Below are 20,575 nucleotides of genomic sequence, written 5' to 3'. Positions count from 1 at the left end.
AGTGGGCAAGGGTAGAGCTAAAAGGTGTTAAAAGGCTAATAAAGGAGAATCAGGGATGTAGCACTATACCGAAACAATATGTGGAAAAACACCCTGTAAACCCACAGTTTGCCTCAACATAGCATAGTCTACAAAGGCCTAAAAAGTCTTCACAGCCAAGTAAATCCTACAAAACCCCTCGCTTTCCTCTCATTTCCACCCTTCTTTCTTTTGGCAGCGCTACTGTGCTTACAGTTGCAGGACAACAGAACCTCAGCGCACCATCATAATTTACCGCTCTTCTTGTTGACCTTAATTTCCGGCTTCTCCAAGCCTCTCCACGCCTGCTCGCTCAACACTGTGTAATCATCTCCCACTCAAATATTCTTGGCCTCCTCCTCTCTTCCTCCCATTCACACTGGCTACCTCCCATTCCTGGATGAACCGCTCAGACCAGGACACCATGACTTATCTTAAACCCCTAAGCCCGCAAACGACTTATTTAGACACCGGCCAACACAAATGAACAGTCTGAAGCGTTTGCTTTATTATAGACTTCACGCATCTGAGCAGGATAGATGGTCGTGCTTACTCCCAGCTCTAAAACCCAACTGGTTCAAGCCTAAAGGCCTCACTAGGCCTGCCCTTACTGTACTGCAGGCTCAAAGAGAGTGGAGGCCGAGCAGAACTAAGTATTTTGCGCATATACGTTGCTCTAGGATCAGCTTACTGTACCAAAATCCCTGCCTTAGTTATTGTTACTACAGATCTCAGATCAGCCAGGGCAGCATGTCGAGAGCGCAAGAGAACGGCAGCTGTTGTGTGCAGCTGGTATAAGAATGAAAGGGAGTCGTAGCCTGGGCCTGCTGAGTCTGTCTGAGGCTCTTGAGTGATCAGCACAGATGACAGTAGAGGAAAGTCTTGACACCACACGTTAAAAACCTCAGCACAACAGGCCACAAGAATACGAGAATGTGAGAGGACATCTCAACTATGTGTGCCAGCTCACTAAGCGGCTGATGGATATATCTTTTTTTTAATATTTAAATGTGCAGGAAGCAAAACAGATTCACTGTGCTGTTCTTAAGACATTGTGCCAAACAGGGTCTGTGAAAAAAAACAGAACAGCAGCAGAACAACTGAAGACCCTACATGAAGCACCAACACTGTCACCATCAATCAAACGCCAATGTAGCTGATCATCATCTTTGATTGGACAAAAGCCATGACTGGCTTTGCTCTCTGGTCAAAGCCTTCTGGCCTGGACCAAGCCTACACTACCTTTTATGGCAAAGAAATGCGAACGTCCCCAGAAACACATGGATCTGTGAGTGACTGCGTGTGTGTATAAGGAGGAGCCCAAGCAAGCAAGCAAGCAAGCAAGCAAGCAAACAGTAGAGCTGCTTGCAGTGAGCCGTTTTCCTTCTCCTTCTCTAGTGCTGTAAAGATTTGCCCTCTCCATGTCATTCAGAAAAGGCCATTTCTGGAAAATTGGAAGCAGTTAAATAATGAAGTGTGTTACAAGAACTCATTGTTGCACATTTTCCCCCCTCCAAAGAACAAACTGTTCTTTCCCCGTTGAAAAATAATTTAATTTGGAGTAAATTCTCTGTACATGGGGAACAAGGAACTTGTTCATGCATACCTAAGCAAATACGCCGGTTGGAAAAATATCTGTGGTGTGTGTGTGCGAGTGTGCATATATTGTGTGCATGCATCCGAGCTACTGAAAGGAATGAAGGAAGAGCATTCTTGCCCATCTAGACTACACTGCAGGCTATAGGCCTTCAGATGCCTTTGGAATTGGCACAGAAAGCTACAGAACGTGACTGTTGACCATTTGTCTATTCATCTCAGGTATTAACAGCAGTTCGGTTCCAAGGCACAAAACCTTGCTGGGTTCAAAAGCCATGGAATGCTACTATCTACACTTCACAGCACACAGCAAAGTCTCTCACACAGAAGCGGAAGCAGAGCTGAACAATGCTCTGCTCAAACAGAACGGAAGGTGATGTGTGCGGGAACGTCACTGGCACCATATGGACTGCATTACCTTAAGCAACTCCAGCAGACATCTGAGAAATCCCAGCAAAGAAGGTGCATTCAAAGCAACTAAAAAGGTGTTAAGGGCTACGAGACCTGAATACAAAGCCGTTGAACATTTAACACAGCAGGATAAACCTTCATTAAAAATGAATGAATGGTTCTGAAGGGAATTTCTAACAGGTCTAGCAGGCTCTCCATCCAGTTTCAATTATATTAATCAAATCAAGCATTTTATGCAAAATGTCTCCCAGCAGAGCCTTGAATATTCAAGCCTATCCTCGCAATTTACCACACAACTCCATTTAGATAGAAATGAAAGAGATAGCATGCTAGCCTGCTTTGATGAGCACACCTATAACATACACACTTACTGGTCAGGATGCCAGTACCCATCAACTACACGTGCCTGTTGGAAAGTCCTCCTAAAAGACACCAGAGCTAAAGAATGGCACATTCTTCTTTAGCTTGGTTCTTCTCAGGAATCAATGCAGGCAACAGCTGAGGAAAGTGGCCTACACCGAGCCAATCGCAGCCATCATTAACCCTGCAGGGACTGGATCCGATTTCATATTAGATAGCTTGTGAACTGCACTGCAGTGCCATCAATGCCACTGAGCTGCACAGATCCACTGCAGCTTAAGCCTATGAATGACGAGTCAATGGGCTTTTACAGAAGTTCTAAAGACTCTGCTTAGCATATAGACACATTACCCTCCCAAGCTCTCCTGTGCACTAGATACACAGGGGTTAATGAGACCAAAACTACACTATGGGCCATATCCACTGAAGCCCCTTTAAGAGCAGGTATGCTGATCTAGAATCAGCTCCCATCAGCAAGTTTGTGGTAACTAAAGCAGAGCTGGTCACGTTCAACACAGAATCAACACCATGTGGCCGAAATAACAAGAGCCCATCAGCATCACAACAGCTTTGGGAGCTACAACCGCTCAGAAAAACCTCACGTGTCACCTTCCCCCGACTCCCTCCGGCAGCATTACGGGACACACTTGTGTGAGAACACCCAAAATACACGACTAGGTGAAAGAGTGGGGTTTATTACCTCAATAAAGCAGGCAAGTAAAACGGTTGACGAGTGGTCCCCAAACAAGCCAAGTTACAGCAGGCTTTTCACTGCTGGTCTAGTAATACAAGTTTATGGGTTATGCAAGACTTGCACTTTATAAACTAAACATACCACTAAACTGGGAGAGAGGACTGATGAAAAGCCGAGACTGGCGTAAAGGAAGCGCTGCTGCATACGAGTTGCTGGATTTGAAATGCTGCCCGAGTCGCAGGTCGTAAACTCCCTGCAGTGAAAGTGCACGGGGGCTTTGGATTACTCTGGAAAGTGATGCAAATGCTGCGGCGGAATTTACAGCAACCTAAAAACGGTCTGTATAGACCTAAACCTAAAGTATGCGGAGAAGTAGTGCATGCGCACGGTATGGAGAAGCAGCATCCGTGTGGAAGCGTGTGGAAAAAGCCTCTAGCAGTGTAAACGTGAAGCTCCAGGAGCAAAAGGAAACTCCAAAAATGTGGCTGAACTTTGCGTCTCATTTTTAATCTCCTGTTCCACCTTAAATGGTGCAGTAGTTGCATTCTGGCGCCTGAGGATTAAAAATGAGAAGCAGGCAACTACGAATGATCTGAGTCACATATCAAATATTGCAATCAAAAGGAGAGCGGAGATGTTTTACCTTAAAACTTTGCCCACAGCCTGGAGAACCATTTTGCAACTCAGCCCACCCTTGGAGGTTTTCTGAGAGTGCATATCCAAAGTGCAATCAGAAAAAACAAATGGACCACAAGTCCACAGCTCTCCTGCTGCCGCGGCTGCTGCTTCGCGCTCACTGATCCACACACACACACACACACACACACAGCAGCACTAAAACTTTGGAGTTGCAACAGAAACACCCACCAACCATGGAACCAATCAGAAGCCATGGAGGGTGGGGTGTGTTTTGGTCACCACACAGTCTGGGGTTCCAGGCTCTCTCCAGCAACCTTACAATAATCATAATGTTTGAAATTTCTTAGCTTTTCTTTTGTTTTGGACACAAACCTGAAGAGACATCTTTATAAATCCCTTCATTCATCATTAAATATATGACTAATCTTTAGCAAAACAACAGACATTTGTAGTAATACTACGGACATCAAACTAGAATTTAGGGCTGGTCGATATGGTCAAAATACTAGACATCACGATACCTTTAATCACAGACTAAATACATCAGCAGCGACAAATTCTTATAAACCACTATTCAGATACTCCCTCGTACTGAATACAGTGATTTCTATTCAAAATCTGCTGAAGTTCATTCAATTAGACCAGTCTAAGTACACAGTTAGCAATGAAACCTGCAGCTGATCAGTGTTTATTAAGCACCAACAGTATCTTCAATATGCTTAGAATAGCATACTGTTATCACAATAACAAAAATTTATCACAATATGATAGAATATCGTCATATTGCCCAGCCCTACTAGAATTCACTCATCAAATTTACAGCGGGAATTTCTGGGAGTACAAATGTTACTAGCAATATTGAACTTTTTAACTTTCAAATTTTTTTTATATTTCATTATAAATAAGAGAACATGCGATGGGCACAATGTGGCCATGCACAATAGCCACACAGCAGGCAATTCTCTGCTTGAAAAGGTGCTAAAAAGCTTTTGGTTAAAGACAAAGTTCAGAAGTCTTCGATAAAGGGCCTTTGAAACCAGCAGACGGCAGCTTTACTCTGCACTCGGGGACGGGCTCTCGGTGGAGTCCTAGCTGGAGCCAGGGCTTGTGAGCATGTCGAGACAACTGAAACAACATTCCGGCCCATGACAGTGAACCTTGCCTGAAGTCTAACTACACTCAGATTCCCCTTCAAAGCCAATGAGGAAACATGTCCTTACTTGACTCTGAAGAGCGGAGTCAAAGTGAAATAGAAAGAAAGGCTTTGATATTAAACAAGTGTCCGAGAAAATGAAAGGCAAGCTTCAGGATTATACAAAACATTTGAGGTGGTCTGGTGAGGTGGAGAAGTGGGTCAGCGTGCGATCAGGCAGAAGCCAACAACCGAACGAATCAGACAGATGAAATGGAAGGAAAGGAAGGAGAAGAACGGAGAGACGAGTTGCTCCTGGGAAGGAGTGTTGTTTCAAGTGTGGGTCTGGCTTTCCTCACCAAGAGCAAATTCAGACCACATAAATAGGAGTTAGGTAGAGGCTCTACAGACCACAGATTACACATTAAGCATTTAAGGATAAAGTGAGGAGGTGGGTGGAACTTCAGCTGTGTGTTGTTGGAGAAATGGGCCAGGCTGAATTGTGATTCTTATCAATATGAAAAATGTTATTTTTCTAAGAAGAGTTTCACAAGATAACGTAAGCAGATGTGGCACGTAACGCCACCAAGTAAAAATAGACAACAATTCCAAGAAATCTTAAACACTTGACAAAGGGACTGAATTCTTCCTTCGTTCTGACATCATTGGAAACTCATGGAATGACTAGCAGCATGTGATCTGTCTCTGATGTTTATTCACCATTTGATTCACCACACGAACAAACTACAGAAACGTACCAACAGCATTTCTCACATTTCAGAAGCGCTTTCCCAGATTTTCCCACATGGAACTTTCAAAGCTTTCATTTTTTCAACACAAAACACTGCTGAGAGACCTCATGAGAGAAAGAAATGGTCATTCCTTAACTGAAGCTGCTCTTCCACAGTAAAAGAAAGTTCAGTCAAAAAAGTATTCAGACAGTCTATGTAGCATAATGTCTGGCAAGAGGTGTGAACAGCCACACATTGTTGACTGATTAAACTAGAGGGAGAGAGAAGAGAGAAAAAATAAATAAATAAATAAATTAAAAATAATAATAATAATAATAATAATATGACTACCACCCTGTGACGTCAGTGAAAAGTGAGCAATAACTACTCTCTGCGTGAGCAGACAGACATGTACAAGTCACGCCACTCATGCCACCCTATTAAGCTATTTACAAGCCAAGTCAAAAACTTCATGCAACATAAAATTAATATCTCAAACTAAATAGTCTGAACGGTCAGGGTATCACTTATTAGGAGCTTTACTAAAAAAAAATAAAGCAATATTAAATGCTGTAACCAACCATTTCTGATTTTGTGGTTTTAAAATCAGCTTTCAGAAAATAACATCTCTCAGGTCAAATCTGACCAACTATGACAAATGTAGTTCATGCTTTCCCTCAACATTCCAAGCACAGCTCCTAAATTAACAAACGCTGGACTACTTAACTTGTTGAGCTGGTTGACTGGGGAGGTCAGAGTATTTGATGATGATGATGATGATAATGATTTTACCTGCAAAGAAGCCTAAGAAATAAAAGACCATCAGACCAAAGGGGGTCAATAAGAGATGGACCGCATTCCGGGTCTGGACCCAGACCCTGTCTTCTCCAGACCAGCCCTATAACCCATAAACTAATGAGAACGATATGATTTTGTCAGGGTTTATGTTAAATGTTACAGGTTTTGCAGCTCTGAAACCTCAGACCAATCACGTGTTGTAATTGCAACGTGACGTCAATCAGGCCTGTGCATTTAAGGAGTGCTGCGACACGTACAGGGAAAAGACAAGAAACAGTGGTTGGAGAAGAAAGCAAGCCAAAGGAAAGTTTACAGACATACTTTTTTCTTTTTTTATATATAAAAACACAACATACTCAAAAAAAAGAAAGAAAAAAATAAAAATAAAAAATAAATCCCATACTCTAAAAAGAGAAGAGAGTGGAGCTACAACACTACAAACCTCCCTCAACATGCTGATTAAACTAAACTATTAAATACAGATTCAATCAATCAAAATTATCCTACAACTGATTGTCAGTTCATAATTACGCTAGCAGTTCATTGTCGGGAGATTAGGGCCTTCAAAAGGGCTAATAAAGTCTCAACCAATGGAAGAGCTTGTTTCTATCTATATACCACAGCAATAAAAACCCAAATTCCCATTTAATAGTCCTCAAATTTAGCTCTTTAATTAACAAACAAAATAATTATTAATTATTCTTTATGGTCAAAATTAATATATATGGTTCCATAGGAACACGAGATAATGACTTCCTTTACATGATTTTCTAAATGTGAAATCTTTTTAGTGCTGTACTTAAAAGTACATACATTAGCGCATTTCCAGGAGTGGGTCATTAAGGTCAGACGTGAGCTCAGCCAAGAGCTTCGTGACTTACTTGCCGTACACGTTAGAAACTCAGTACCACTATTGAGCATTTGCAGTCAGGAGACATCAGCTCAGCAAAACATTGCGAAGTAGAGCTTTTATCAGTCACCAAGGTCAACATGCTGCTCAGGTCCACTAAACAGAATGACTGCCCACATCAATCATCTTTCTGAGCTTCATAACGGAGGTCTAGAATATTGCTATGGTGCACGAAATCTCGAGAACTAATATCTAATATCTCCTCCTTCGCCTTGTCGTCCTGGAGGTCTGCTGGAAGGCAGCCATGGCAAAACCAGCCCTATATCTCTCCCTGCATTCCAGGAGGGGTAGGCCTGCAGGCACCGGCACGCTCTGCTGCCTGCTAACAAAACATGCACATACATACACAAACCAAAAAAAGCCAGAGAGAGGTGGATGGATTCGGGGAAGAGCACGCTTCAGCTACAAACGTTACTGAATGTCTTGTATGAGCTTGTTACAGATTTTTATCTTGCGAGTTAGCACTGCCATTGGTTTCAGAACAAGTCTGATCAAGGGAAGGCTGAACAGTTTCACATTTCGAATCTTGTGTCAACAGTTTTCAGTGCTTTCACCTGAAGGGAGAGTTTTCTTGTAAGTAAGCAGAATGATGATTTCCATAGAAAAGCACTAGGACATGCAGACATACCAACCCTAAAAACAATAAGCTGTTGGTAGCCTATAAACAGCGAATGAAAGTTAGTCACTTGGCATCACGCATGCCCGATCATGCGGGTCCTTTAAGGAGAACCTGTATGTAGGCACACGTTTTCTGAGATGTGCACAGTATTAGCAGTAAGAAAGAAAAGAGAAGGCCTTCTACTAGACTGTTCACAAGGCTGAGCCACACTTCTCCTGCATTCCTGAGGTTAGAGGCTGCTTGTGTGGAGTGTGGCCGCACCTGGAGGGCAAAGAAGTCCCCACCAGCTTCTAAAAGCCTTCACTACAACACCTGCTGCAGGGGCAGGAGCTCACACGTTGTCGGCCTAAGTAGAAGTTGAGGACAATTCTCACAACGGCCACAAAAAAAAGGGGCTTTGGGAAGGTCTTGAAACATCATAAAAGGTGCTTTCTGCCTAGGACAATGGGTTGAAGCCCAGTGGCTGCTTGCGTGAGGTTTGACCATAAATTCGCTCCCTGTAACTATAACCTTCAACTAAGAGCGGGCAAGAAGTTTAATACAATATACAAAGATGTGGCAGCAAATAGGGTGGAAGAATAAATCAATGTAGCAATGTTTTGCAATACTATATGAATTCTTGAATACACAGTATTGATATTGATCATTTACATGCAAAGATTTTGACTTAGATGTACTCTATCCTCAGATCCCACTGTTGATTTTATGCATATCGCTTAATACCATGACCCTAAATATTTGCCCAAATTCCTTATAATAAATCACCTTGCTTACAGTATTGTAATATTGTGATATATTGAATCATAACCCCCGTCTAGTGATGCCAGACTCCAGGCCCAATACACAGCCCCTAGGTTGTACGGACATAAAAACAATAGTGTACCCTGTAAAAGAGATCTGTGAGTGTATAGTTCTTCTTTTTATTTGCTCAAAGAACCATTTGTACCGTTAAGAGTGTATGCTAAAATTAGCCTCCGCTGCTTGTTGTGGTGTAACATTATTGTGAAACTTGAAAAACCATAGAAAATTATGGTCAGCTTAAATAATTGCCATCAGCTGAAAACTTGATTACATAACTGAAAAAAGTGATTATGTAAGAACAGTGACAGGAGTCCCTGCAAAGTTACTGCAAAACCTGGCAGAAACACAGCATTTCCGTGACGCTTCATACAGAACACAAGGGGCATGCAGGTCTAATCACATCACCTCTCACCCTACAGCAACAGGCAATTAACAACTCGCATCAAAACATTACATAACTAAGAGCCAGCCACAACACTGATTTCAATGGTCCGTTTTCACACTTTACACAGCTACATGCAAGGGTAGTAAATGGCAGGGAATAATGTGTTCAGCTGTAGTCAAACAGGCACTGAGCACGCACCACTGAAAAGGAAGTGAATGAAAGCTTTATCAGGGTGCTTGTGTGGATCAGACATGAAAAAGACGCCAACCGTCTGGACTTACATGAAAGAAAACCCATTATCCTGACTGGACGGTGCTCGAGCATGAAGCAGCATTGCCCACTAAGCATAAACACAGAAGATCTCTTACACACACACACACACACACACACACACACACACACACACACACACTACAGCTCATTTATACAATGCATGTTTCCCCCACAAAACTCTCAGAAGCTTGTGAAGAAACTTCATACAGGTAGCAGAAATAGAAAAATTATTCTGCATCAGAATTTCTTATTTGAATACGGTTCTGAATTTGACCTATAAGAAAAAACCTGATCTACAGCACCACCCAAAGGTGAGACACAAGAGGACTTCAGCAGTAAAAGCAAACACATAGGATGCCTACTGCCCCCAAGTGGTTACCCACTGAAAAAACACCAAAACATACACTATGTCCAAATGTTTGTGGACACGTCTTCTAATAAATGCATTCGCCCCCCCCCACCCCACCCAAGCATTGAGATGTGGAGCAGTGAAACTGTGTTCTCTGGAATGTGCTTTATCTAACACGTTTGAAATGATAAGGTGATGTGGAGATGAGGTGGGGTGGTGATCATCTAACATTCTAAAATCCTCACAACAGTGCTCCAAAATCTAGTAGAAAGCCTTCATTGGACAGTAGAGACAGTTTCTCCAACAATAGCAGGATGACCTTTTTTATTATATATTTTTTTTTACGAAAAATATTTTTTTGATTTCGAAAGAAACCATGAATGAGCAGGTCTCCCAATTATCCATATATGCATTTTGGGGAGAATTTTTTTTAAAGAAGATAATTAAGAAGGTCTCTTTCAGGAGAATATTATAAAATTCATTAATTCAGTCCAATATGAATAAATTATGTTAATATTCAACCCTGACATAGCCAAGTATTGCAGTATGTAAACAAGACATCAAGTAATTTGCTGAATGTCTTCAGTTCTCACACACCCAAGAGGAGTGTGTGCCTTCATAAATCAAGGCATCCATGTCATCTTAGAGGAAAAGCTTGCAGGAGAAGTAATGCAGGACAGTTTTAACCTGCATTATATTCTCTATATACCCTTCTCCAAAATGGCTTTAATATATTGCAAGGCCAATATGCCAATATTTCCTTAAACGTTGATTATGCAGCTAAATTGTCATACAGAATATATTCCTTAGGAGTTGCTCATATATAAAGCTGGTATATATTCTAGGTTTACAGTATACAGATTTACTGGCTCAACAGAGGAAAGCTTTGCTTTCTATTAGGTGAGAGGGTACATGATAAGGCCAGTGTACTGTAAACACCAGCATTCATAACAAGAGGGCCAAAAGGAGGTCAGCTCTCTCCATGGGCTGCGCTGCAAGAGAAGAAGTGTGTGTGTGAGTGATGAGAGGGGAAGGACAGAGGAGGACTTTGTGAGCGAGGCCAAAAGACAGAGCTTCACCACACATCACAGCAAGCCATGTCCTTACAGGGAGGCCATCACTATGAGAAAGCAGTAAAAGTGTGAAAGAACACACATACAGAAATACAGATTTTTACAAAAGCCAATGCATATTACATACTCCAGTCCCTGCAGAGGAGGCCTCACACCTAATACATTAAAGATGAAGTAGAAACCAAGAGTTCAGTGAGACAGGCCAGTTCCCTCCACCTCAGGGAGGAGTGGTTTTTAACACTGTAGAAAAAGCCTTGATTACTGGCTTGGATGTTTTCCCAGGACTGCCACCAGAGTGACTCTACATTGGGGCTGAGGCGTTTCCTGGTCTGGCAAGGTTTCTACGTTGCACTTTGAAGCAATCCAATGCTGGCCACGGAGTGAATATACTCTGTGGCTCTGAGACCTCTCAATAAACATTTACTATTTATTAATAACACTAAACCCAAAAATCTATGTGGCTTGGTATCCCCAATATCAGGGCAGACAATATCAGCCAACACAGGAACGGACACTGCATACCTACTGTATTTAAGCATTTAGCATCTTTCTTCTATTGATTTGAGCAAATCAGCAATAATGACTGCATATAATGCTGAGTCAGGACTAGTCGCACTTCTGATTGCTCATCCAAACAGTCAAAACTCCATAGAAAAGCTTATTAAAATAATAATCTCTGTTTGTTGTTACTGTGACGTATCTGGCCGCCAATGCCAAAAGTCCACATGAAACATATCAGTTTGACCCATCACTGGTAAGCAGTGTCAGAAGCAAGACTCTGAACCAGCTGCTGAAACCACAAGAGTGGCCTAGCTCAGGTGATGCTCATGGAAAGTGTGTGTTATCTGTCTGTAAGCAGCTCAAGGAGCCACTGGGAGAGAAGAGGCATGTGGGAATAACAGCCAGCTTCATCAGCCACCATCTCCGCAGCAGCGCTGCAGGCTCCCCTGAGGCTGCGGGGGGCCACAACAACAGCACGTCATGCTATACACATCCCCAGTGAGGGTGAGCCAACACCAACAACCTGCACCACCAGCTACAAGAAGATTAAACGGAAAGGATTGTGAAATGGTTTGATCATGAGAGGGATTTAGTTTTGATGACTGTCTCACCTCCAAGGGTGCCCTCATTGCCTCTTTTCCGTTCCTGAACACAGTTTAAAAAACACAGTAGAACAGATAGGGAGAAAAGACTATGGGAAAGACACAATTCACTCTGATGCTCAGTGGAAAAACAAGTCTAAAAGGCAGCGATTTTTTTAGTGTGCACCATATCAGTAGATATATCAGAGACCTGCCACCTACCTAAACATTTCTGCTAGAGATGCACCAATACAGGAATTGTGGGCTGATGCAGATATCAAATACTTTTTTTTTAGCATGAAATTGAAATTCAGAAAATGTAGAAAATGGAAGTTGTTTAACTGCATCAGCATTGATAAATACAGGACCTGGAATGTCTGACAACCGAAATGTCTCACAGTAAATTCAGTAGCTTAAAACACAGACAGTTTTCACAAGTTGCACATCACCCATACCATCAGGTACCATGAGGTTGTAACTTAAAAAAAAAAAAAATCCATCAAAAGTTGACTAGGCCACCGATTTTACATATGCTTTGTGAAAGCACCCAGGTAATGATGGATTGGTATAAGAGATGAACTTTATTTAATAACCATTTTATTTTATTTTTTAAACACACATTTTAGCAGAAACTATTTGATTACAAAAGGTGAAATCACTATGGTTAATAATGATCTAATAATGGCTAATAATTGTTAAGTTAATTAGTTTAATTAGTTTGTCTCCAGCAGCTAATGTGTGTCAGTTTAGAACTGTGTTAACATTAGAACTGTAGCGATGCACAAAGATCCCAATTCGAATGATGGTGAGTCTACAACTTAATATTCGGACAATATTTTAGATAAAAATTGAATTAAGTAAAATGACTACTGCATTCATGTTGCACAACATACTGCTGATAGTAAAGCTGGGAAAACAAATGTTTGAGAATGAATGTAATGCAGAGGACTTGTTTTGACTGCAAACACTGGTGGTTAAACACCACAACTGCTTTAGATTGCATAATTACCAAAATCCAACGGACCCATCTCCACAAGACACACTCAAACGACTGCTTTATCCATTCACATGTTAAGATGTAAAAAAAAAAAGCAAACCAATGGGTAGCAGCTGGATGCACAACAACTATTCTGTCTTTAACCGCCTGCCTGGAACGATAATTAAAACGTAATGCAGCGGAGAAAATGTGTGAAGCAATAATAGATACAGTCACAACAAAAACACATTTAAATTCTTTCTGAAGGCCTATACTGAAAAAAGTTGGTAATAATCGCTGTTTAACAGTTTTCAGTATACACAAAAATGCCTGCAGTTGTGCTGCCAGAAGCTTTTATTTTAATATGTTTTTTCTCTTGAAGTCATAAGTTTTTGTATTTTATTAATGGTAAGTAGAGGGTTTAAAAAATATAAATAAATAAATAAATAAAAGGCACTGGGGAAATCATACTTGCTGCACATCCAGTCAGAAACATTACAATTACATTTTCAAAAAATCATGGCTGATCTCATATCACAACCAAATTAAGAAGTAGACACACTACTTGCTAAAAATAGAGGTAAATATATAGCGGGCCACCTAAATTTGCTGTCCCAATACTTTTCTCAATGTTAGAGTGCAGCCCTTGCGGTTGGATCAGAGGCACCTCCTCAAAACAGGTGGGAGCTGTGACCTCCCAGCGTTATGCAAGAACATGCTGCCGTGAGCAATACTGCGTCCTTCCCTGCACCTCTCCATCCACCAAGAGTTTCTGAATGATGTGATGCATTTACACCTTCACTTGCACTTCATTAGGAACACTAGACAAAAAACATGTTGGGCCTCCGTTCTCATTGCATGGATTCCACAAGATGTTTGCAACACTCTCTTTAGATTGTGGTCCATGTTGACAACAGCATTGTGCAATTCCTGCAGGTGTTTTAGGAGCACTTCCATGCGGCCAATCTCCCATTCTATCACTTCCCAAAGGTGTTCTATTGGCTAAGGATCCGATGGCCGAGACCACCACTGAAGAACACTGAACTCCCAGTCATGCTGAACAAACTAGTTTGAGACGTCTTTTGCATTACTATGCTGAAAGTAGGAGTCACATAGTCGTGCAAATGGTCAGCGATACTGCGAGTCTGTAGCATTCAAGCGAAAACTGGCTGGTATTAAAGGATTCTCCGCACCATTACACCAACTCCATCAGCCTGGATTCTTGGCGCAAGGTAGGTTGGGTTTATGGATTCAAGCTGATGGTGCTGAATTCTGACCCGACCATCTGTGTGCCTCAGCAGATTAATCAAACCAGGCATCCTTCTCAAAGTCTCTCACTGCTCAGATGTTTTTTTAAGCCTGGGTCTACTGCAGCCTCAGCTTCCTGTTTGTAGCTGACAGAAGTGGAACCCTACGTGGAATTCTATTCGGTACCTGACGTTAAAGGCTACGGTAACTTGGATAACCACTTAGTCATCACAACTGGGCTGAGCAGAAAATCATCTCAGAATGCATACCCGCTTAAACCTTGAGGAGACTGCGCTACAAGAGCAGAAAACCTCTTCAGGTTCCACTTCTGTCAGTCAAGAACAGAAAGCTGAGGTCGCAGGGGACACAAGCTCACCAAAATCCAACAGGAAAAGACAATCACTGCATGGTCTGACTAATGAATCATCAGCTGAGGTGCATGGATAGGAGGGTCAGATTTTGGCATCGAAAGGGCTGAGAGACAGAGATAAAGCTGCATCTTAAGGCATTTGGCCGTAAACTCGCACATTCATGGTCTGTATGCCCAATCAAGAATCAACAAATGAGGAAGATGCCTCTGCCAAGAGTTCAGTGCAGTTCCAAGGCAATTAGGCAGCTGCGTGCCGGCGGAGGCGGGGAGGGCTGTTATCTCCGCTGCTGGGCTGGAACTTAATGGACTGACCTTGAGAGCTGACGCTGAATGATTGTGCAGCAATGCTGTTTGGGTTACATCAGGTGCTTCCAGCAGCACTGCAGCTCGCTGCATGCAGGGGTAGAGCAAGAGAGCCAACGAGAGAGAGAGAGAGAGAGAGAGAGAGAGAGAGAGAGAGAGAGAGAGAGAGAGAGAGAGAGAGAAAGAAAGACACACACGTCTGCCACCTGATCAGCACAGCGGACAGAGGGGGTGGATTACGCAATACCCTCACCGAGAGACAGACTGAAAGAAAGGTCCAGGGAAATGCAGATCACTTTGTGACTAAGCTACACCGCCAAATAATAATTAACACCCAGTTCCCAAATACAAAAAGCTAAATATATGAGAATATTCATATAAAAGAATAGAACAGTGCTGCCTATTCTTTCTGCAAAGCCTCCTCCCCTACAGACAGATGCATACATTAATGTGTGTCTTGCCATTAAATGCACCATGCAGAGATATGCATAAGTCGTACATGCAACTAACTTGCCTAGAACTGAGAGCACTCACTGTAACAGACTTCACACCAGACGTAACACTTTAACATCACATAAGGGAAGGGTCACTGAAGCGTGAGCGAGCCACACTGCCTTAACTCACCTCCATAAACATTTCAGGTGGGACCATCACAGCACCCCACCTCCCTTTCCCATACATTTTTTAAATGAGTGTTTTATAACAAGTTTAAAACAGCATAACGAGAAACTCTCTGAAATGACTGCTTCAGACAAAAGCCTTATTATAACCGCACCTTCAACATCCTTTACACACCACATTTCAGTAAGTGTACTATAATAACAACGAGCACTTCTAAAACAAGTGTACTATTTGACTGGATCTCTGGCCCATAACAACCTGCTAAGAAATTAAGGAAAGATTTTAAACCACCACCACACTTGCAGCAAAGGTGGCAAAGGCCTCCAAAAAACTCCTGCACATTAAAACTTTGCATAACCAGTTACTACGACGCAACCCAGGGTTTAGGAGTCTCCACATTTTATGCCACAAGAACTTCTTCCACACTACTTACATACTTGGTATCAAGCTTAACATTATACATTTGGCTATTATCTGATTGCAGTAAACCTGAGTGACCCGAGTTTAAAAGAAAAACAAAACCTATACATATAGCAGCTGAAAATAAGATGAACAGCAAGTGAAATTCCAAAAGAGATGGAAATCAAGCAAAATATGAAGCTATAAAACTGCTTATTTAACAGAGTCAAACTCTGCATGGGCCAATTGAGCAAATAGGCCTATTAGCATCACTATGCGCAGCCCTTTAGATGAGTAAACTCAAAGTCTTGCCAAGAGCGCTTTGTATTCTACCTTGGGAGATGACCGTCACAGAAGATTGGGCCAAAGCTAGTGTGGAATGCAGACAGGCAGGAACCAATGGCTGGACCACACCAATTAAAGCACTTTAGGCAAAAGCGAGGCCCAGTCAGATGGCAGAGCTGATAAAACTGCCTGCTGCTCCAAAACCAGGCTAAAACATGTCTACTGTAGAGTCACAGCCTACTGACAACTTTAAAAACTTAAAACTTTATATATATATATATATATATATATATATATATATATATATATATATATATATATATATATATATATATATTTATTTGTCTTTCGAGAAGGGAGTACCAAGCACAGCAACACAGTCCTATCATCAGCCAAATCTTTGTTTACATTATAACAAACAGGAAATGGCACAGGACAGCTCGAGTACAGTGGGCTGCGGCGTACCACCCTTTAATAAGGATGTTTAGACCGAAAGCAGTTGAGCAGGGTATGGGCTGCCAGTTCTATGCTACTATCTGAATTTTTCCATCCACCTGTTTTATGATTCAGTCGTGTGTGACTAGGCCCCTGACTGTGCACACACCAAAATAGAAGAACATCACACCAAGCTCACACTTATGGGAAGGACATTATGCAAAGCAATTCCAGCATTCTATTAAAACTAACTAGATCAATGCACGGCCCACAAAAATAAAGGTGCTATAAAGGCTTGTTTGAGCAATGCCATAGAAGAAGCATTTATACAACAGCAGTGAGTAAAAAGCTCCAGTAAAGATTCTTTATAAACCCTTGAAAGCTTTCTTCACACATTTGGGCCAATATTTTTTTTTATATACAAAAGGATCCTAACGGAACCTAAAGTGGTTCTTCTACGGCATCGCTCATAAAACCCTTTGTAGCACCTATGGATTTTCCAGTGTGTCAGACTAATGGTGACATCTTTAGCTACTGAACTGAAACAAGGTGCAGCAAGGAAGCTAAAGCTAACATCTCTGCTGTAGGGAACAGATGGCATCCCCATACACGAAACTCTAAGACTAGATGTTTCCCCACAAGGTAAAGCGAGAGGCTGAGCAAAAGTGTGCGCGCGAGAGAGAGAGAGCAGGCACGAGTACAGCATGAATCACTACAGTGTGTTGCTTTTAATCAGATACAGCTGTGACTGCTTCAGTTTGGCGAGCACCATCAAAAACACTGGAGCGGCAGCAAGTGGTTATATATAGAAGTATACTGCAGCGAGCATAAAACCCCAACCACATGTGAAGGAAAGAGAGAAACCCCATTCCTCCTCTCTTCTCCTCCGCTGAATACATGCTCGGGCCAGCTCGTTAACATTTTGCCAACTTTTAAAAACAGGCCATTGGTGCAGATAGTGAGCAGAGCCAGAGGTTGCAGCAGCAATCCTTTAAGAGGGCAAAGTCTGCCCTTGGCAGTACGAGGGAGGTGGGGGAGCTGGATGGGAACACCATGTCCAAACAACCACTGCCCTCAAACCCTCAAAAAAAAGCCCCATATCATGGTCTATGCTGATACAGAACTCTGGCTTCCTGCCATGTAAACTTCAGCCTAAAGGCCCTGGGTAACCAGCGTCCTCAAATGTCTCCATAAAAAACACCACCCAACCCCACACACACACACACACACCAGCAGAACCAGCTAAAATGAGTGGAACGGAGTGGGGCAAGACCAAGGAGAAAGTAGAAACTTAACCCGCCAAAACAAACAGCGAGGAACAAACAAACTTAGTTATTAAGATCTGGTACCTATAAAAGAAGCAATCGCAACACACTAAAACCCCCATGCAGCTGATGTTCTGGCTGGATGTCTGTCGAGTTCCAGAAACAGTCCTCCTTCACGCTTGCTCGCTCGCCAGACGCAGGAGACTACAGGTGATGGAGAGCGTGAAGCCTCAGCATGACAGCCATCAAAAAGTTCTGGAGCAGAGACCTGCAGCCGATCCTGGCTCAGAGTGCGCGAAGAGTGTGCTGTCAGCTTTTTTGGCGGCAGGCGGTTTCCCCCCTGGACGCGGCGCAGGCGGAACCGGCCTCCAGTCAGCAAACAAACAGCAGCGTCCGCAGCAGGCAAACGCAGCCAGTCTCGCACACTCACTCAGCACTTGTGTGTTCCTTGCTGCTTCTGCTGCTGCTATCGCCAGCCTCCCTCCCTCCCTCCCTCCCTCCCGCTCAGTCTCTCGCTCCCTCCCACCTCTTTTTCCTCCCTTCTCGGACTCGGACTCTCCCTCATCCTCCCTCTCTTAATGCTTGTCTGCATCTCTCCACCTCCCGCCCTCCCTCCCTCTCTCTTTCTCTTCGGCTCTGACCCTCAAGGCAGGAACATTAGGCTTGGCAAACTCACTGGCAGCAAACTGCTGACTAGCCACTGCAGAAAGAGCTCAAGCCAGGCATCTTTAAGGGCTCAGTCAGCCCTTATAACTGGTGTCACAACAGATTTGTCCAATAAATCATTATAGTCTGACCAAAACTAACCATCAATGTGGAGACACTGTTCCCAAATCTATAAAACACGCCATGCTGCCCACCTAGGTGCACTAAACAGATCTTATTTTGGAAAATCTGTCTGGCACGCTGGAAAGATCTCAATCTTTTATTGCTGGAAAAAAAGCAACCATTTCAGTAGTCAGATAAGGTCAGGGCTACAGATTGCATAATCTGCACAGCAGTTCCTAATGTAGAACATTAAATACTATAAAGATATCAAATACGGATCATATATGGATCATATACGGGATGTATTCGGCTAAATATACAGTAATCAAACACGTAAAATTTATCAAACATCAAAGTTAAACATAAAGAGTCACCTTGTTCTCCTTCCCATTCCAGTAGATTATAGCATTAATATAAGCATATGGGCATAGCAAGCCAGAGATCACCCCACTCCCTTTCTCTACGGTCTCAAGTCAATGAAGGACAGAATTAACAGCAGACATACGCTTAGAGAGGTTACCTTCAAGGTCAGTTACAGCTAAAACCAGCAGTTTATGAACACAGAATGACGAGAATGATTAAAGGCCACAAAAGATTTGAGTTTTAGGCTCAACACCTCAGTTCTGGGCATACTCAATTGGCTAGGACAGAATGACTAAGTCATGTTCGAGTCCTTGCTGCATCATATCCAGACAACATCAGCCCATGGAAATAAAGGCTAGGTAGGGTGACGTTACTCTGAGTGTTCTAGGCTGATATTAGAACAGTGCCATTTCTCTCTGCCTTAACTATAAGATCTCCTGAGAGAAGTATCGTAACCCTGTGCTGCGGTTTCAACAGACTCAAAAACACACCCCTCACTCACCAGCACATTAAGCCCATATAAGGAAGACTCAGACACTTGGCTGCAAAAACGATCCACTTTTAAATCACTGTTCTGTTTTTAAGGTCACAAAAACCAACGCATTTCAGCACGTCTGCCTACTCGTTCTGCCTACACAGTCACCCTGAAGTTATAAGGAGTGTTTCAGCCCGGCCTGCTTTTAGAATCGGACACAACACTAGGCTGCCCATCAGAGCAGAGGTCATTTACAAACATTTGTCCCAACAGCTCGTTTATTCCTAAAGCAGTGGTTCTCACCCATGTCCCTGCAGGATCGCTGCCCTACAGCCTGCTCTTGTTATCAGTTAATTCGTTGGCGCAGGTGTGCTGAGAACAGAGGAAACTGTAAAAGCTGGTATTTCTAAAAGGGTACACCCGGAGCCGGAGTGATAAGCACTGCTCTAATGGTTAAACACGTTGGAAATCGCTCAAAGAAAAGAAAGACGTCACTGTTTTGATGGAGGTGGCATGTTACCACTTTTACTTTTTCTGTTCTGACACAAATATGGAAACCTTGAATATGGTGTAATATGGATGTGATTTCTTCTTTAAAAACTACTAAGCTTTAAAATGAATGTAGGATTTAGTCAATTAGTTTTAATGAGTTGTTTTGATTCAATTATTTGACCAAGATAAGTCCAAGAATCTAGAAGTGGGTCCGACCACGGAGACCCAGCCAACATGGCATCTTGTAGACCTGCATCCATTTATTTATTTATTGCATTTACATTTATGGCATTTAGCTGACGCTCTTATCCAGAGCGACTTACAAGGTTACTGGTATTACAGAGGAGGGTCAGTGTAGTGTTAGGAGTCTTGCCCAAGGACTCTTATTGGTGTAGCGCAGCATAGTCACCCAGACCGGGAGTTGAACCCTGGTCTCCCACATAGCTCAGCACCACACCAACCACCTACTGATATTTGGTGGGTGAGCAATTTCTGCTGACATCGGTCCGGTTTGCTTCAATAGCGTTATGCCATCTCCAGTTTTTGGTGAACATAATAATAAAAAAAAAATAATAAAAAAAATAAAAATAAAATAAAAATATTATATATATATATATAATCTTTGGCTAAACCATGAAAAGCTGAAGAGGAAACACTGCTGTCTGACTGAGATGGGGAAGGAGCTTGGAGGGGGGAATGGTCTG

The 20,575-nt window shown here is 42.5% G+C and overlaps 1 protein-coding gene across 3 annotated transcripts in view; it reads right to left on the bottom strand.

Annotated features, from left to right (window-relative positions):
- The window catches only part of mob2a (MOB kinase activator 2a), a 51,519-nt gene that overhangs the window by 6,409 nt on the left and 24,535 nt on the right, over positions 1 to 20,575 (bottom strand). Inside the window, exon 1 of one of the 3 annotated variants that reach the window (XM_072669492.1) lies at positions 17,858 to 17,933. The exons of 1 other annotated variant lie outside the window; for it this stretch is intronic. In XM_072669492.1, the coding sequence (XP_072525593.1) occupies positions 17,858 to 17,895 (38 nt within the window). In that variant the 5' untranslated portion in view covers positions 17,896 to 17,933. Of the gene's footprint in view, positions 1 to 3,722; positions 3,871 to 17,857; positions 17,934 to 20,575 lie in introns of those variants that run through there. One more of the 3 variants, XM_072669482.1, reaches the window with a different exon arrangement.

The sequence above is a fragment of the Salminus brasiliensis genome, chromosome 2, assembly GCF_030463535.1.
Source record: "Salminus brasiliensis chromosome 2, fSalBra1.hap2, whole genome shotgun sequence".
Lineage (NCBI taxonomy): Eukaryota > Metazoa > Chordata > Actinopteri > Characiformes > Bryconidae > Salminus > Salminus brasiliensis.
Note: the sequence above shows the minus strand (reverse complement) of the source record. Positions and strands in the feature narration are given on the sequence as shown.